Genomic DNA, 16,494 nt, shown 5'->3' with positions numbered 1-16,494 from the left:
AATAATTACTGAGTGCTCAATCAATGTTGATCTATACTTTATAGAAAAAAATACAAAATTTGATTTTTGTCATGAAGAACTTATATATTCTAGTTGAGGAAATATAACCAACACATAGCCAAATTTACAAAAACAGCTGTCTATATTCACTCTTCCTACTTCCCACACATTTTTAAACCTGTTACATCTGGCTTTTGTGCCAGGCTTTCTCCAATAAATGGCACTTGCCAAGATCACAGTGTTCTTTATGTTTCTAGACCTGATAGAAAGTTTGCAATTTTTTTCTTACTTGATCTCTTAGCATTATTTCTATCTAGAAATACTTTTTGCCTTCTGTTACATGTCATACTTTTAGTTTTCTTCTACTTCTCTGGTTAGTCCTTCTCAGTATCCTTTGCTAGCTTATTCTCTGCTATTTGATCTTCAAATGTTAAGCTTCCTTAAGACATGGTGCTAGGCCTTATTCTTCTGTCACTTTATAATCCATCCCTGATGCTCTCATTCCAGCATGACTTCAGTTACCATCTATGCATTCATGACTTTTAGATTTATATATTTGGCTGGGGGCTCATGCCTATAATCCCAGCACTTTGGAAGGCCAAGGTGAGAGGATTGCCTGACCCCACGGGTTCGAGGCCAGCCTGGGCAACTTGGTGAGACCTCATCTCTACAATAAAAAAAAAATTAGCTGGGCATGGTGGCACGTGCCTGTAGTTCCAGCTATTTGGAAGGCTGAGGCAGAAGGCTCACCTGAGCCAAGCAGGTGGAGGCTGCGGTGGCTGGGAGCATGCCACTGCCCTCCAGCCTCCAGCCTGGGTGACAGAGTGAGAGTCCAACTCAAAAAAAAAAGATACATTTATATATTTGGTTTGAACAACTTCCTTGGGTTCTATACCAGTATATCCACTATCTATTCAATATCTACACTTGGATGTTTCACGAGCACCTCAGTCAGTTCCACAAAGCATTGTCTTTACGTGGTTCATCCATGCATTCAGGTCCTCAAGCCAAAAAGGGGAGAATCAACCTGGACATTTTCTGCTCCCTCACTGCTCATTTCCAATCAGTCACTAAGTCCTGGTAATTTTACCCCCTTTTCTCAAATTTGTTCATTCTGATCATCCCCTCTGCTTTCATCCTAGTCTAAGCCACCATCACCTCTCGCCTCAGTAGTCCCATTGGTATGTCTACATCCACTCTTGCCCTCTTCCAATCTATTCTTTATCTGAAACTGAAGTGATCTTTATTTTTAAAGGCTAATCTTATCATGTTGTTTCTCTGTGTGAAATCCTTTAGTGGTATCCCTTTACTCTTGGAGTAAAGACCAAAATCTTAACTAGGTCTATAAGACCTTCCTTGTATGACCTTGTCTCTGCCTTTCTTTCTAGCACTGGCTTCTGCCTCTCTCCTCAAACTATACTCCAGGCACACAGGATTTCTTTCAGTTTTTAAACATACTATGCTTCTTCCCACCTCTGGGTCTTTACATCTGCCATTCCCTCTGCCTGTATCACTCTTCTCCTTCCTCTTTACCTAATCCTACCAATGCTTCAGAGTTCAGCTGAAATACCACTTCATCATGAAACTGGGTTGAGACCTTTATTTGCTCTCATAGTATCCTCTGTTTCTCCTTCATTGCACTTAATACAATCGTAACAGTGGTTTCCTCTGCTGTAACGTAAGCAGGAACTATGACTGTCATATTTGTCATTGAATCCCCAGCATATAGCACTGTCTTATGAGTAATGCTAAATAAATGTTTAGCAAATTAATTAATTAAACTATTCCAATCTGGCTTCTGCTTTCATGATGAAAGTTTTCTTTTGTTTTTGTTTATTTTAGTTTTGCTTTTTTTGTTTTTGGAAACGTAAGAATAGCCAGACTCAGTGGCTCATGCCTGTAATCCCAGCACTTTGGGAGGCAGAGGTGAAAAGATTGCCTGAATCCAATGGTTCGAGACCAGACTGGGCAACTTGGAGAGCCCTCACCTCTACAATTAAAAAAAAAAAAAAATCAACCGGGCATGGTGGTGCACACCTGTGGTTACAGCTACTTGGAAGGCTGAGGCAGAATAATCACCTGAATCCAGCAGTTTGAGGCTGTGGTGACTGTGAGTATGCCACTGCACTTCAGCCTGGGTGCCAGAGTGAGACTCCTATGCAAAAAGAAAAAAGAAACATAAGATTATTATGAGAGATGTCTTAATGCCTGATAACTGTAAGAGAGTCACCTCATTTTTCACACTTCCCTTAATTTGGAGTAATTGAATGCTTAATTTTAAAATCTCTGGAGTTAATCATCAGTATTTAATGAGGATGCTATGATAAATGTTTTTTAATCATTTTATAAAATTCTGAAAAGCCTAATTATTTATCTGCTCAAATATTGTTGATTAGCAATTACTTAGATTTTCTTGTCATTACCTGTTATGTCAGGATCCTCATTTATATAGTAAGATGTATATCAAATAAATAGAAAGAAAATAAGAATTAAGTATAATAATTAAGACACATGTCTTATATGGATTATTTTATTTTACTTTACATTACATTTCATTTCATTTTGAGTTGTAGTCTCACTCTGTTGCCCAGGCTGGAGTGCAGTGGCTTGCTAATGGCTACTACAGCTGCCACCTGCTGAACTCAGGCCATCCTTCCACTTCAGCCTTCCGAGAAGCTGTAACTACAGGCACATGCCACGACACCTGGCTTATTTTTTAATTTATTGTAGAGATGAGATCTTGCCAAGTTGCCTAGGCTGATATGGGCTCAGGCAATCCTCTTGCCTCCGCCTCCCAAAGTGCTAGGATTACAGGTGTGAGCCACCGTGCCCAGTGTTATATGGATTTTTATAGAAATGTTAATCACAGGAATAACATGGGCATGCTCCAGGAATGGCAAGAAATTCAGTTTAACTTTGAGAAATTAAGACCACCAGAACTTAAAAACAAATGAACAAACACCAAGTTTATTAATTTGCCAAACAAAAGTGAAAAATTCACTGAATGGTTGGCAGAAGGGAAAAATTCAAGTGCTTTTTTTTATTGTTAGGAAGGGAGTTTTATGATGGTTATATGCATAAGAATTTCTAAAATATCACATTATATAGGACAGAGTGAGTCCATCAGCCTGTACATGATTGATTAAGACAAATCCCAATGTTTACTGGTCAAGAAAGAGTCTTCAGTTAAGTGCACTAGTGGTCTAGTATACTGGAGTCACTCAAAGTTCATGGTCAATTATCCACTTAAGCAGGTTAGAACCAGTTTTGATGAAATACAATATTTACTTTGTATATAATCTAGGCAAATGTTGCTATAAATGGAAAACCTCCCTTATACAGCTTAAATTGCTGAATAGAATTTGGATTGTCACACTAGGGTGGGGAAGCATTTTTGCTTCTACTCTTTAATGAGTTAGACTTATACTGTGCTTTTCTTTAAAAAATCTCAAAACAGCCGGGCTCAGTGGCTCAGCCTGTAATCCCGCACCTTTGGGAGGCTGAGGTGAGTGAATTGCCTGAGCCCGCGGGTTCGTGACCCGCCTGGGCAACTTGGCGAGACCTCATCTCTACAATAAATAAAAAAATCAGCCGGGTGTGGTAGCGCATGCCTGTGATTCCGGCTACTTGGAAAGCTGAGGTGGAAGGATCGCCGGAGCACAGCAGGTCAAGGCTGCGGTGGCCAGGAGCGGCCACTGCACTCTAGTCTGGGAGACAGAGTGAGACTCCAACTAAAAAAAAAAAAAAAAAAAAAAAATCTCAAAACACTTGTTTGTATAGGAAAATTGTTTTTGTTAGATAACTTTTGCTGCATAACAAAATACTCCAAATCTTAGTGGCTTAAAGCAATACAATCTATTTGTTCATAATTTTGTAAGTTGGTAATTTTGGGCTGAACTCATGGCTCATCTCCACTCCACATAATATCAATTGGACTCGCTCATGCAATGCAGTAAGAGGTCAGTGATGGCTTTAATTGCTTTTCTAGAAGTTGACTATTTACAAAAGCAACAAAGGTAACCAAATCATTATTCAGCAGGCAAGCCTAGGCTCATTTCCAAGGTGTCACTGTAGTGGAAGGGTCCCCAAGTTCAAAAAAAGAAGGCAGGCCCCAATGTTCAAGCATTTGTCAACTTTCTGCTTGCATCCTGTTCGCTAATGGCCCATTAGCCAAAGCATGGCCACAAGCAGACCTAAGGGATGCAGGAATAGACCCCACTTCATGTGAGGACTGCAAAGTTACATTGTACACAAAGAGACATGCATATGGGAGTGGGAAGATTTGTGACTGTTTTCACAATTTTCCATACTGTAACTTTTCCTCCTTTTCAGTTTCCTTATACTTGGAATGAATCTGCTTATAGGTTATTGTAATACCCCAAACTAAGAGTTTTGGATTCTTTAAAATCCTGTTGATTTTTTTTTTTTTTTTGAGTTGGAGTCTCACTCTGTCGCCCAGACTGGAGTGCAGTGGCCGCTCCCGGCCACTGCAGCCTCGACCTGCTGGGCTCCGGTGATCCTTCCGCCTCAGCCTTCCAAGTAGCCGGAAATACAGGCGCGTGCTACCATGCCCGGGTGATTTTTTGATTTATTGTAGAGATGATGTCTCGCCTGTCCAGGCAGGTCTTGAACCCACGGGCTCAGGCAATCCACTCACCTCAGCCTCCCAAAGGCATGGGATTACAGGCTTAGCCACCGAGCCCGGCTAAAATCCTGTTGATTAATATACACATCCTCATGAGATATTGCAGACTACAGAAGAGAAATTTTATTCATTCCCTGAATCAATGACACAAACAATTTAAAATTCATTTGGTTTATATTTGGAGTCTCATGTACAGAGGCCCCGAAGCACAAAACTAGATTTTGTTCCTAATATGGACATCAATATACAAGAAGAAATGATGTCTGAGCTGAAACCTCAAGCATGTGGAGGATCTAGGCAAAGAGAGGGGAAAAAATATCTTAAGCAGATGGAAATATAATAGAAAACCAATTTTGTGAATTTATTTTTGTGTCACATGAGAATCTGGAGACACTTGTTACTTATAACACAGCATCATTTACTTATCTCTTCTGCCATTGGATCCTAAACTTTATAATGGCAGAATCCATAGTAGGTGCTGAATAAATATTTGTGTAATGAGTGAGTGAGTAATTGACTTAGTAAATGAATGAATTATGGGAAAAAGCTGAACGAAAAACAGATACAGAATAGAGTTGTGTAGGAACGTAGACAGAAATTGAGGAGAATGCTGGATAGAGAGAGGGAGAGTAATAAAGCAGCAGAGGGAGCAACAGATAAAGTACTGGAGGAGGGACAGGCAGAATAAGAGCCTAGGGGCTCTGAGATTTAAGCAGTAGTCAGAGGTTAGACTGGTTAGCAATTGCATCAGAGAAACTTAGCACTTCCTTTAAAATATTTATAATCTTCCAGCAGTTCAGACCCACACCCTTCTGTATTGTTAAACTGCTTGCTGCTTTTCTTTTCTTTTTCTTTTTTGAATTGGAGTCTCACTCTGTCACCCAGACTGGAGTGCAGTGGCACGCTCATGGCCATTGCAGCCTCAACCTACTGGGCTCAGGCAATCCTTCTGCCTCAACCTTCCAAGTAGCTGGAATTACAGGCACACGCTACCACTCCCAGCTAATTTTTTTAATCTGTTGTAGATACCAGTTCTCACCACGTTGCCCAGGCTAGTCTCGAACCCCTGGGCTCAGGCAATCCTCTCGCCTCGGCCTCCCAAAGTACTGGGATTACAGGCTTGAGCCACTATGGCTGGCCTGCTTTTATTTTCAGACTTAAAAGTTTTTGTTTTTGAGTCAGGGTCTCACTTTATCACGCAGGCTGGTGTACAGTGGCACGATCATGACTCACCACAGCCTCCAACTCCTGGGCTTAAACGATTCTCCTTTGTTATCCTCCTCCTGAGTAGCTGTGACTACAGGTGCATGCCACCACACCTGGCTAATCTTTTTTTTTTTTTAACTAGACAACCTCTCACTGTGTTGCCCAGGCTGGTCTCGAACTCCTAGCTTAAGCAATAAAAATTTATTTTTGAAGGTTTGTTTACCTAGAGAATTTTGAAGACCCTATATGGGCAGAAAGTAATGACTTGATTTTAGTAGTTTTTTTGACTATTAAAGGCATCCAATTTACCAGTTCTTGCTGAAAATCCCTTTGCATTTAAAAATTTGTCAGATTGTCTTAGTCTTTCTTCTTTCTTTATTTTGCTTCTTTAAAAAAAATTTGTTTTAGATTCAAGGGGTACATGTGCAGGTTTGTTACGTGGGTATATTGTGTGATATTGAGGTTTGGGCTTCTATTAAGCCCATCACCCAAATGATGTGGATGGTACCTAATGGGTAGTTTTTCAGTCCTTGCTTTCTTTCTTCCCTTCCCAGTTTAGGAGTCACTACTGTCTGCTGTTCCCATCTTCATGTCCGTGTGAGCCCTCTTATAAGTGAGAACATGCAGTATTTGGTTTTCTGTTTCTATGTTAATTCATTTAGAATAATGGCCTCCAGCTGCATCCAAGACATGATTTCAAAAAAAAAAAAAAAAAAAAAAAAAAAGATTTCATTCTTATTTATGCCTAAAGGGTTCCCAACCACTGAGCCATAGACTGATACTGGTCTGTGGCCTGTTAGGAACCAAGCCACACAGCAGAAGGCAAGTAGCAGGTAAACGAACAAAACTTTATCTGTATTTATAGCTGCCCCCCATCACTCGTGTTACCACCTGAGCTCCATCTTCTGTCAGATCAATGGAGGCATTAAATTCTCATAGGAGCGCAAACTCTATCGTGAACTGCACATTCAAGGGATCTAGATTGCGCACTCCTTATGAGAATCTAATGCCTGATGATCTGAGGTGGAGCTGAGGTGGTGATGCTAGCACTGGGGAGTGGCTGCAAATACAGATTAGCAGTGAGGTTTGACTGCACAGAGACCATAATAAATCAATTGCTTTCAGACTCATATCAAAACCCCATCAGTGAGTGTTTAGTGAGCTTATGTGCTTCAATGCTGCATAGTGGCAGGCATTAAGTCAGAATCCGACATTTATTTTAGTTCACCTGTGGTCCACCCATTATTTTATTTACTACTTTCATCCATGCCTCTTTTTTTTAAAGGTGAGTTGTATAATTATTTTATCATATATTATAATGTAATAATAATAGAAATAAAATGCACAATGAATGCTATGCACTTGAATCATCCCAAAACCATCCCCTCCCCACAGACTGTAGAAAAATTATCTTCCACAAAACCAGTCCTTGATGCCAAAAAGGCTGGGAACTGCTGGTATACCTCATATATATGTACCATATTTTCTTTATCCAGTTCAACATCGGTGGGCACCTAGGTTGGTTCCATGTTTTTGCTATTGTAAATAGCACTGATAAACAAGTGCAGGTGTCTCTTTGGTAGTTTATGCTTCTTTGATTATACCCAGTAGGGGGCTAACTGAGTTGAATGGTAAATTTGTTTTTAGTTCCTTGAGGAATCTCCAAATTGCTTTCCACAGGGGCTGAAGTAGCTTACATTCTCACTAAGAGTGTTATGAACATTCCTTTTTCTCTACAACTTTGTCACTTCTGTTGTTTTTTGTCTTATTAATAATAACCATTCTGACTGGTGTGAGATTGTGGTTTTGATTTGCATTTCTCTGATGGTTAGTGATGTTGAGTGGTTTTTTTTCATATGTTTATTGGCCACAACAGAAGAAATGTCCGTTCATTTACTTCACCCATTTTTAAATTGGATTTATTTGTTTTCTTCTTGTTGATTCATTCAAGTTTCTTATTGATTCTGGATATTAGTCCTTTGTTGGATGCGTAGTTTGCAAATATTTTCTCCCATTCTATAGGCTGTCTACTTACTGGTTAATAGTTTATTTTGCTGTGCAGAAGCTCTTTAGTTTAATTAGGTATTGTTTGTCAATTTTTGGGTTTTTCTGCATTTGCTTTTCAGGACTTGGCCATAAATTAATTATCTAGGCTGATGTCTACAAGAATGTTTCCTAGGCTTTCTTCTTGGATTTTTTATAGTTTGAGGTTTAAGTCTTTATAGTTTTAAGTTTAAGTTTTATAGTTTAAGTCTTTAATCCATGTTGAGTAAATTTTTGTGTATGGTGAGAGGAAGCCAGTTTTCCCAGCACCATTTATTGAATAGGGTGTCCATTCCCCAATATTTCTTTCATCTTTGTCAAAGATCACTTAGTTGAGCCGGGCTCGGTGGCTCAGCCTGTAAACCCACGAGGCTGAGTTAAGTGGATTGCCTGAGCCCGCGGGTTCGAGACCCGCCTGGGCAACTTGGCGAGACCTCATCTCTACAATAAATCAAAAATTAGCTGGGCAAGGTAGCGTGCACCTGTAGTTCCAGCTACTTGGAAGGCTGAGGCGGAAGGATCTCTGGAGCCCAGCAGGTCGAGGCTGCAGTGGCCGGGAGCGGCCACTGCACTCCAGTCTGGGCTATAGAGTGAGACTCCAACTCAAAAAAAAGATCACTTAGTTGTAGGTCAGTAGCTTTATTTCTGAGATCTCTATTCTGTTCCATTTGTCTATGTGCCTATTTTTGTACCAGTAATGTGCTGTTTGGTTACCGTAGCCTTCTAGTAATGTTTGAAGTCCAGTAATGTAATGCCTCCAGCTTTGTTCTTTTTGATTAGGATTGCAGTGATTTTGGGTTTTTTTTTTTTGCTTCCACATGAATTTAAGTATTTTTTTTTATATCTGTGAAAAATTGCAGATAGTTTAAAAGAGATTGTGTTAAATTTGTAGATTTCTTTGTGCATGATAAACATTTTAATGATATTGAGTCTTCCAATTCATGAGAATAAAAAGTTTTTTCATTTGTACCCATCATCTTTTATTTCTTGCAGCAGGAGTTCGTAGTTCTCATTGTAGATATATTTTACCTTGGTTAGATATAGTCCCAGGTTTTTTTGTTTGTTGGTTGGTTTGTATGTGTGTGGCTATTGTAAATGGGATTGTGTTCTTGGTTTGGTGTATATAGAATTGCTACTGATGGCCGGGTGCAGTGACTCAGCCTGTAATCCCAGCACTTTGGGAGACTGAGGCAAGAGGATTGTCTGAGCCTGGGGCTTCAAGACCAGCCTGGGTAACTTGGTAAGACCTCGTCTCTACAATAAAATCACAAAAGCTAGCCTCACATGGTAGCGCGTGCCTGTAGTTATGGCTACTTGGAAGGCTGAGGTGAAAGGATCGTCAGCAGGTCAAGATTGCAGTGGCCATGAGCATGCCACTGCACTCCAGCCTAGGCAACAAGAATGAGACTCCAACTCAAAAAAAAAAGAGTTGCTACTGATTTTTGAACATGAATTTTGTATCATGAGATTTTATTGAAGTCATTTCTCAAATCTTTTGGTGTTTTCTAGATATAGAATCATATCATCCACAAAGAGGGATAATTTATCTTCCTATTTTCCTATTTGGATACATTTTATTTCTTTCTCTTGCCTGATTGCTCTGACTAGGACTTCCACTATTATGTTAAATAAGAGTGGTGAGAGTGGTCATCCTTGTCTTGTTCCAGTTCTTAGGGGGAATGCTTCCAACTTCTGCTAAGTTAGTACAGTGTTGGCTGTGGGTTTGTCATGGATGGCTCTTATTATTTTGAGATATGTTCCTTCAATGTCAAGATGGCTAAAAAAATTTTTTTAATCATGAAGTGATGTTGGATTTTATTTAATATTTTTTCTGCATCTATTGAGATGATCATGTGGTTCTTATTTTTAATTGTTTATGTAGCGAATTACATTTATTGATTTGTGTATGTGGAACCAATCAAGCATCCCAGGAATAAAACCCATCTGATCATGGTGAATGATCATTTTTATGTACTTACTGCTAGATGTGGTTTGCTAGTATTTTGTTGAGGATTTTTATATCTATGTTCATCAGGGATATTGACCTGTAGCTTTCTTTTTTTGTTGTTTCTTTGCTAGATTTGAAATCGGGATGATATTGGCTTTGTAGAATGAGTTAAGGAGGAGTCCCTTCTCCTCAATTGTTTGGATTAATTTCAGTAGGATTGGTACAAGCTCTTCCTTGTATATCTGGTAGAACTTGGCTATGAATCCATCTGGTCCAGAACTTTTTTTTAGCAGGTAGATCTGTTATTACTGATTCAATTTCAAGGCTTGTAATTGGTTCAGGATTTCTTTTCCTTCTTGTTTCAATCTTGAGAGATTGTGTGCTTCCAGGAATTTATCCATTTTCTCTAGATATTCTAGCTTACATGCATACAGATGTTTATAATCTCTGAGAATCTTTTGTATTTCTTTGGGATCAGTTGTAAAGTTGCCTTGTTTCATTTCTGATTGTGTTTGTTAGGGTTTTCTCCTTTTTTTATTCTTATTTTTATTAATCTGGTCAGGATCTGTGCATTTTAAAAATTCTTCCAGATTATCAGCTTTTGTTGATCTTTTGTATGTTTTTTTTTCTTTTTTGTCTCAATTATGTTTAATTTTGCTCTCATTTGATTATCTCTTTTCTTTTGCTAGCTTTAGGTTTAGTTTGTTCTTGTTCTAGTTTTCTTAGGTGAGATGTTAGGTTGTTCATTTGAGATCTTCCTATCTTCTTGAGGTGGGTATGTACTGCAAGAAATTTTCCCCTTAGCATTGTTTTTGCAGTGTCCCAAAGGTTATTTTGATAAGTTATGTCTTTATTTTCATTTGTTTAAAATAATTTTTAGCCAGGCACAGTGGCTCATGCCTGTAATCCCAGCACTTTGGGAGGCCGAAGCAAGAGGATTGCCTGAGCCCATGGGTTCAAGATCAGCCTGGGCAACTTGGCGAGACCTTGTCTCTACAATAATAAAAAAAAATTAGCTGGGCATGGTGGTACACACCTATAGGTTCGGTTACTTGGAAGGCTGAAGTGGAAAGATTGCCTGAGCCCAACAGGTCAAGGCTATGGTGGCCATGAGTGACAGAGTGAGACAGAGATTCAAAATAAAACAAAATAAAATAATTTTTAATTTCTATCCTGATTTCATTGTTTACCCCAAGATTATTTAAGAGTAAATTGAGGGTTCCTCTTTTTGTTAATTTCTACTTTTATTCCTCTGTAATCAGAGAAGTTACTTGGTATGATTTTTATTTTTATTTTTATTTTTTTTGAGTTGGAGTCTCACCCTGCTACCCAGACTGGAGTGCAGTGGCCGCTCTGGCTACCGCAGCCTCGACCTGCTGGGCTCCAGCGATCCTTCCGCCTCAGCCTTCCAAGTAGCTGGAACTACAGGCGTGCGCTACCACACCCGGCTAATTTTGTTTTTTTTAATTGTAGAGATGAGGTCTCACCAAGTTGCCCAGGCGGGTCTCGAACCCATGGGCTCAGGCAATCCACTCACCTTAGCCTCCCAAGGCACGGGATTACAGGCTGAGCCACCGAGCCCGGCTGATTTTGATTTTTTGAAATTAATAAGGCTTGATTTATGGCTGAGCATGTGGTTGATCTGAGTATGTTTCATGTGCAGATAAGCAGAATGTATATTCTGTGGTTGCTGGGTGAAGTATTCTATAGATACCTGTTAGGTCCAATTGGTCAAGAGCTGAATTTAAGTCCATGATTTATGTTAGTCTCTTGCCTTGATGAACTGTCTAAAGCTGTTTGGAAAAAATTGTACTTGAAACCAGCAGTCATTTTTGTTATTTTTAACCGTTTAATTTCAGTCAAAACCCATTTGGGGTTTTTGAAGTCCTAATGGGGTAATGCACGTAGGAACAATTAAATTCATAGTTTTCCCCCCATTCTTTTTTTTTTTTTTTCAGGACCAAGAGATTTATTAAAGTGGCGGTTACACGGGAAAAGGGAAAGGGTCTGTGGAGAGAGAGAGAGGAGGAAGTGGGAGAGAGGCGGGGAGAGAGCTGCAGAGAGGGAGAGAGCGACAGAGAGAGACAGAAAGAGAGACAGACAGAAAAGAGAGAGAGAGAGAGAGAGAGAGAGAGCTCCCCCCATTCTTAAACTGAGTAATACAATTCTAGCTGAGCACAAGGGTAATTATTATGTTCAGGACTTTAGCAGTGGCTGTCAAAGCATTTGATTCTGACTAGTTAATGGCAATTTGCCAATATATACTTTTAGACAGATTTCTTAAAAGTTTGGTTCAATGCATTAGAATGATCCAGGATGCTTGTTATAAATGCATCTTCTAGACTTGGAATCAATCCCTTCCAATAATGTCTATGTCCAGGGAAGAGAGAGGCTCACTACCTAAAGGCCTTAGTGCATCAACCTTGCCTTTACAGTAGATATGGCAGCTTCTAGAGCTATTCTTACTACTACTTTTTAAAAATTGTTTATTAATAAGTTATAATTGTATGCATTTATGGGGTTCAAAGTGATGTTATGATTTGTTAATACAGTGTAAGAGAATTAAATCAAGTAATTAGCATATAAATAACCACAAATACCATTTTTTGTGGTAAGAACATTTGATATTTACTCAGCAATTTTGAAATATAGTTAATGATACAACATGGTATCATTAACTATATTTTCCATGCTGTGTAATAGATCTAAAAGAAAACTTATTCCTCTTGTCTGAGATTTTTATACCCTTTGACCGTCATCTACCCATACCCTCCCTAGCCTCTGTAACCACCATTCTCCTCTCCATTTCTATGAGTTTGGTTGTTTTATATTCCATAAATAAGTGAGAGCTTGTGGTATGTTTTTTCTGTGCCTGGCCTATTTTACTTAGAATAATGTTCTCCAGTTCCATTTATGTTGTTGCAAATGACAGAATTTCCTTTTTTCAAAAAAAAGCTATATAGTATTCCTTTGTATTTATAAACCACCTTTTCTTTATCCATTCATCTGTTGATTCTATAGTTTGGGTATTATGAATAGTGCTGTAATGAACATGAAAGTACAGCCGTTTCATCGACAAACTGCTTTCCAATCTTTCAGGTAAATATCCAGAAGTGGAATTGCTGTATCATATGGTAATTATATTTTTAGTTTTTGAGGAACAATAGTACTGTTTTCCATAATGGTTTTACTAATTTACATTCTCACCAACACTTCTTTTTTTTTTTGAGTTGGAGTCTCACACTGTCACCCAGGCTGGAGTGCAGTGGCACGCTCACGGCCACCGCAGCCTCTACCTGCTGGACTCAGGCGATCCTTCCGCCTCAACCTTCCAATAGCTGGAACTACAGGCATACACTACCATTCCCAGCTAATTTTTTGATTTATTGTAGAGACGAGGTCTCACCAAGTTGCCCAGGCTGGTCTCAAACCTCTGGGCTCAGGTAATCCTCTCGCCTCGGTCTCCCAAAGTGCTGGGATTACGGGCTTGAGCCACCACGCCCGGTCTTTTTTTTTTTTAAGAGAGATGAGGTTCTCCCAGCCTTTCACCAACACTTCTTAAGTACAGTGGTTAGTTGGGTATAATAAGATCTTCCTCTATAAAAGTCAGATAATAGTATAAAACAACCTATGATTGATGCAAAATTCAGTAAGTGCTGGGGAAAGAACAACTCACTACAGGCTTGAATCAAGGAAGATATCATGGTGAAAACAAAGATACAGAGTTTAAATGGGGCTCTGAATTCCCGTAACCAAATCTAAGGATTTTAACTCAACATGTTTTCTATATCTATATCCTTCAGAGTATCCAAGATGAAGGAGAGCATAAAACAGGATAGAGAACAAAGAGAATGCATAAACAAAATCAAAGTCAAAGTGACCAACACACGGAAACAAGCTCTGAGGGAGCAATTCGATGAATGGATTCTAGACTCCAAAGGAATGATTCCTATGGTAGTGGTAAGAAAGCGGAGATGTGAAGGGTAGATGGGGTGGGTGATATTGAGGATAATTGCTAAGATACTTAGTAGGATGCTAGACAATTTCCTTGATATTTTCCGTACTGCTGAGATAAGTCTTGACATATCTGGTTCCATGAGAGTCAATTCCTTCAGTTTTCTCTTGGGCATTATAAAATATGAAAAGTTCTGCCAGGCTCGGTGGCTCAGCCTGTAATCCCGCGCCTTTGGGAGGCTGAGGTGAGTGGATTGCCTGAGCCCGCGGGTTCGAGACCCGCCTGGGCAGCGAGATCTCATCTCTACAATAAATCAAAAAATCAGCCGGGTGTGGTAGCGCATGCCTGTAATTCCGGCTACTCGGAAGCCTGGGCTACAGAGTGAGACTCCAACTCAATTTAGATTTCTGGGCTACAGAGTGAGACTCCAACTCAATTTAGATTTCTAAAATCTGTACTCTGGCTGAGGTTCCCAACTAGTCATTCATTTTATTTGTTTGGTGTGTGTGTGTATGTGTGTGTGTGTATGTTTTAGAAAACAGGATTGGCCGGACTCGGTGGCTCAGTCTGTAATCCCAGCACTTTGGGAGGTCGAGGTGAGTGGATTGTCAGAGCCCGCGGGTTCGAGACCCGCCTGGGCAACTTGGCGAGACCTCATCTCCACAATAAATCAAAAATTAGCCGGGCGTGGTAGCGCGCGCCTGTATTTCCAGCTACTCGGAAGGCTGAGGTGGAAGGATCGCCAGAGCCCAGCAGGTCGAGGCCGGGAGCGGCCACTGCACTCCAGTCTGGGCGACAGAGTGAGACTCCCACTCCAAAAAAAAAGAAAGCAGGATTTATTGAGAAGACAAAAAAGCTCCCACAGTGGGAGGGGACCCAAAGGGGTTGCCTGTTGTGTGTTTTTTTAATGGGTGTGTGTTTGTGTATGAGTACTCTGTGATACCTAAGAGATTATGTCTCTTAGTTCCAGAGAACAACTGTACTCTAAGGGTTAACTATTTTCTCTTTGGTGTGTATAGATTTGGAAATATTTAATGCCAAACATATTTTCATTTTAAAGTGAATGATTAAAAATGTACTGGCAGCAGACAGCAGAAACTCTTGCTGTTGTCCTGCCCGTTGTGCTCTTTACAACATATCTTTCCTTTAATAAACCTACCTTTCTTAATTAAAAAAAAAAATGAACCAAGGAAGACAAACCACAGACTGGGAGGAAATATTAGCAAAAGATATATTTGATAAAGGACTATTATCCAAAATATACAAACTCTTGAAAGTCAACAATTAGAAAACAGCCTGATTTATAAATGAAGATATACAGATGGCACATAAGCATATGAAAAGATGCCAAACATCATATGTCATCAGGGAATTGCAGATTAAGACATCAATGAGACACCACTACCACCTATTAGAATAGTCAAAATCCAAAACACTGACAACACCAAACTCTGGCAAGGATGTGGAGCAGCAAGAACTCTCATTAACTCCGAGTGGGAATGTAAAATGGTACACATCCTGACAGTTTTACAGTTCCCTTTTTTTTTTTTTTTTTTTTTTGAGTCAGGATCTCATTCTGTCACCCAGGCTGGAGTGCAGTGGCACGATCACGGGTGACTGAAGCGTCAACCTCCTAGACTCAGGCGATTTTTCTGCCTCAGCCTCCCAAGCAGCTGGGACTATAGGCACTTGCCACCATGCCCAGCTAATTTTTTTTATTTTTGTAGCAACAGAGTTTCTCAGGCTGGTCTTGAATTCCTGGGCCCAAGCAAACCTCCTGTCTTGGCCTCCCAAAGTGCTGAGATTATAGGCATGAGCCACCGCACCCAGCCCAGTTTGACAGTTTCTTATAAAACTAAAAATACTCTTACAAGACAAATATTGAATTGTTCCATTTATATGAGGTATTTAAAGTAGTCAAATTCATAGAACCAGGAAGTAGAATGAATGATGGTTGCCAGGGGCTGGGAGGAGGGGAAGGGGAGTTGTCTAATAGGTATAGACTTTCAGATTTGCAAGATTTAAAATTTCTAGAAAGCTATTTCACAACAGTGTAAATATACTTACCCATATACTTATGTATATAAACCTAAGAATGGTTAAGTTGGTAAATTGGATGTAACATGTTTTTTTTAACCACACACAAAAAAGTAAACTAAACATGCTCTTAACCTATGAAATTGAAAATTGAAAATGTATATTCACACAAAAACCTGCACACAGGTTTTTAGCAGCTTTGTTCATAATATCTAAAACTTGGAAGCATACTTCAATAGATGAATGGATAAACTGTATTTATAATATAAAATCTTATTCAGTGCTAAAAAGGAATGAGTTATCAAGTCATCAAAAAACATGGAGGAAGTGTAATGCATACTACTAAGTGAAAGAAGCCAGTCTGAAAAAGCTAAATACTGCATTATTCCAACTCTATGATATTCTAGAAAAGGCAAAATTATGGAGACAGTAAACAGATCAGTGGTTGCCAGGAGTGAGGGGAAGGAAGGATAGTCAGAACACAGGGGATTTTTTTATGATGCTATAAGGGTGGATACATGTCACTATACATTTTGTCAAAACCACAGAATGTATAACACCGAGAGAGATCTCTAATATAAACTATGGACTTTGAGTAATAATGATGTGTCAATGTAGGTTAATTGATTTTAACAAATGCACCACTCTAGTGAAGGATAT

At 39.4% G+C, this 16,494-nt stretch overlaps 1 protein-coding gene across 1 annotated transcript in view; it reads left to right on the top strand.

Annotated features, from left to right (window-relative positions):
* EFCAB5 (EF-hand calcium binding domain 5) overlaps positions 1-16,494 on the top strand; it is a 195,896-nt gene that overhangs the window by 48,714 nt on the left and 130,688 nt on the right. Inside the window, exon 6 of the mRNA XM_021713040.1 lies at positions 13,646-13,802. Coding sequence (XP_021568715.1) covers positions 13,646-13,802 — 157 coding nt within the window. The remainder of the gene's footprint in view (positions 1-13,645; positions 13,803-16,494) is intronic.

The sequence above is a fragment of the Carlito syrichta genome, unplaced genomic scaffold (genome assembly GCF_000164805.1).
Source record: "Carlito syrichta isolate Samal-C Ts95f unplaced genomic scaffold, Tarsius_syrichta-2.0.1 Scaffold304000, whole genome shotgun sequence".
Taxonomy (NCBI): Eukaryota; Metazoa; Chordata; class Mammalia; order Primates; family Tarsiidae; genus Carlito; species Carlito syrichta.
Note: the sequence above shows the minus strand (reverse complement) of the source record. Positions and strands in the feature narration are given on the sequence as shown.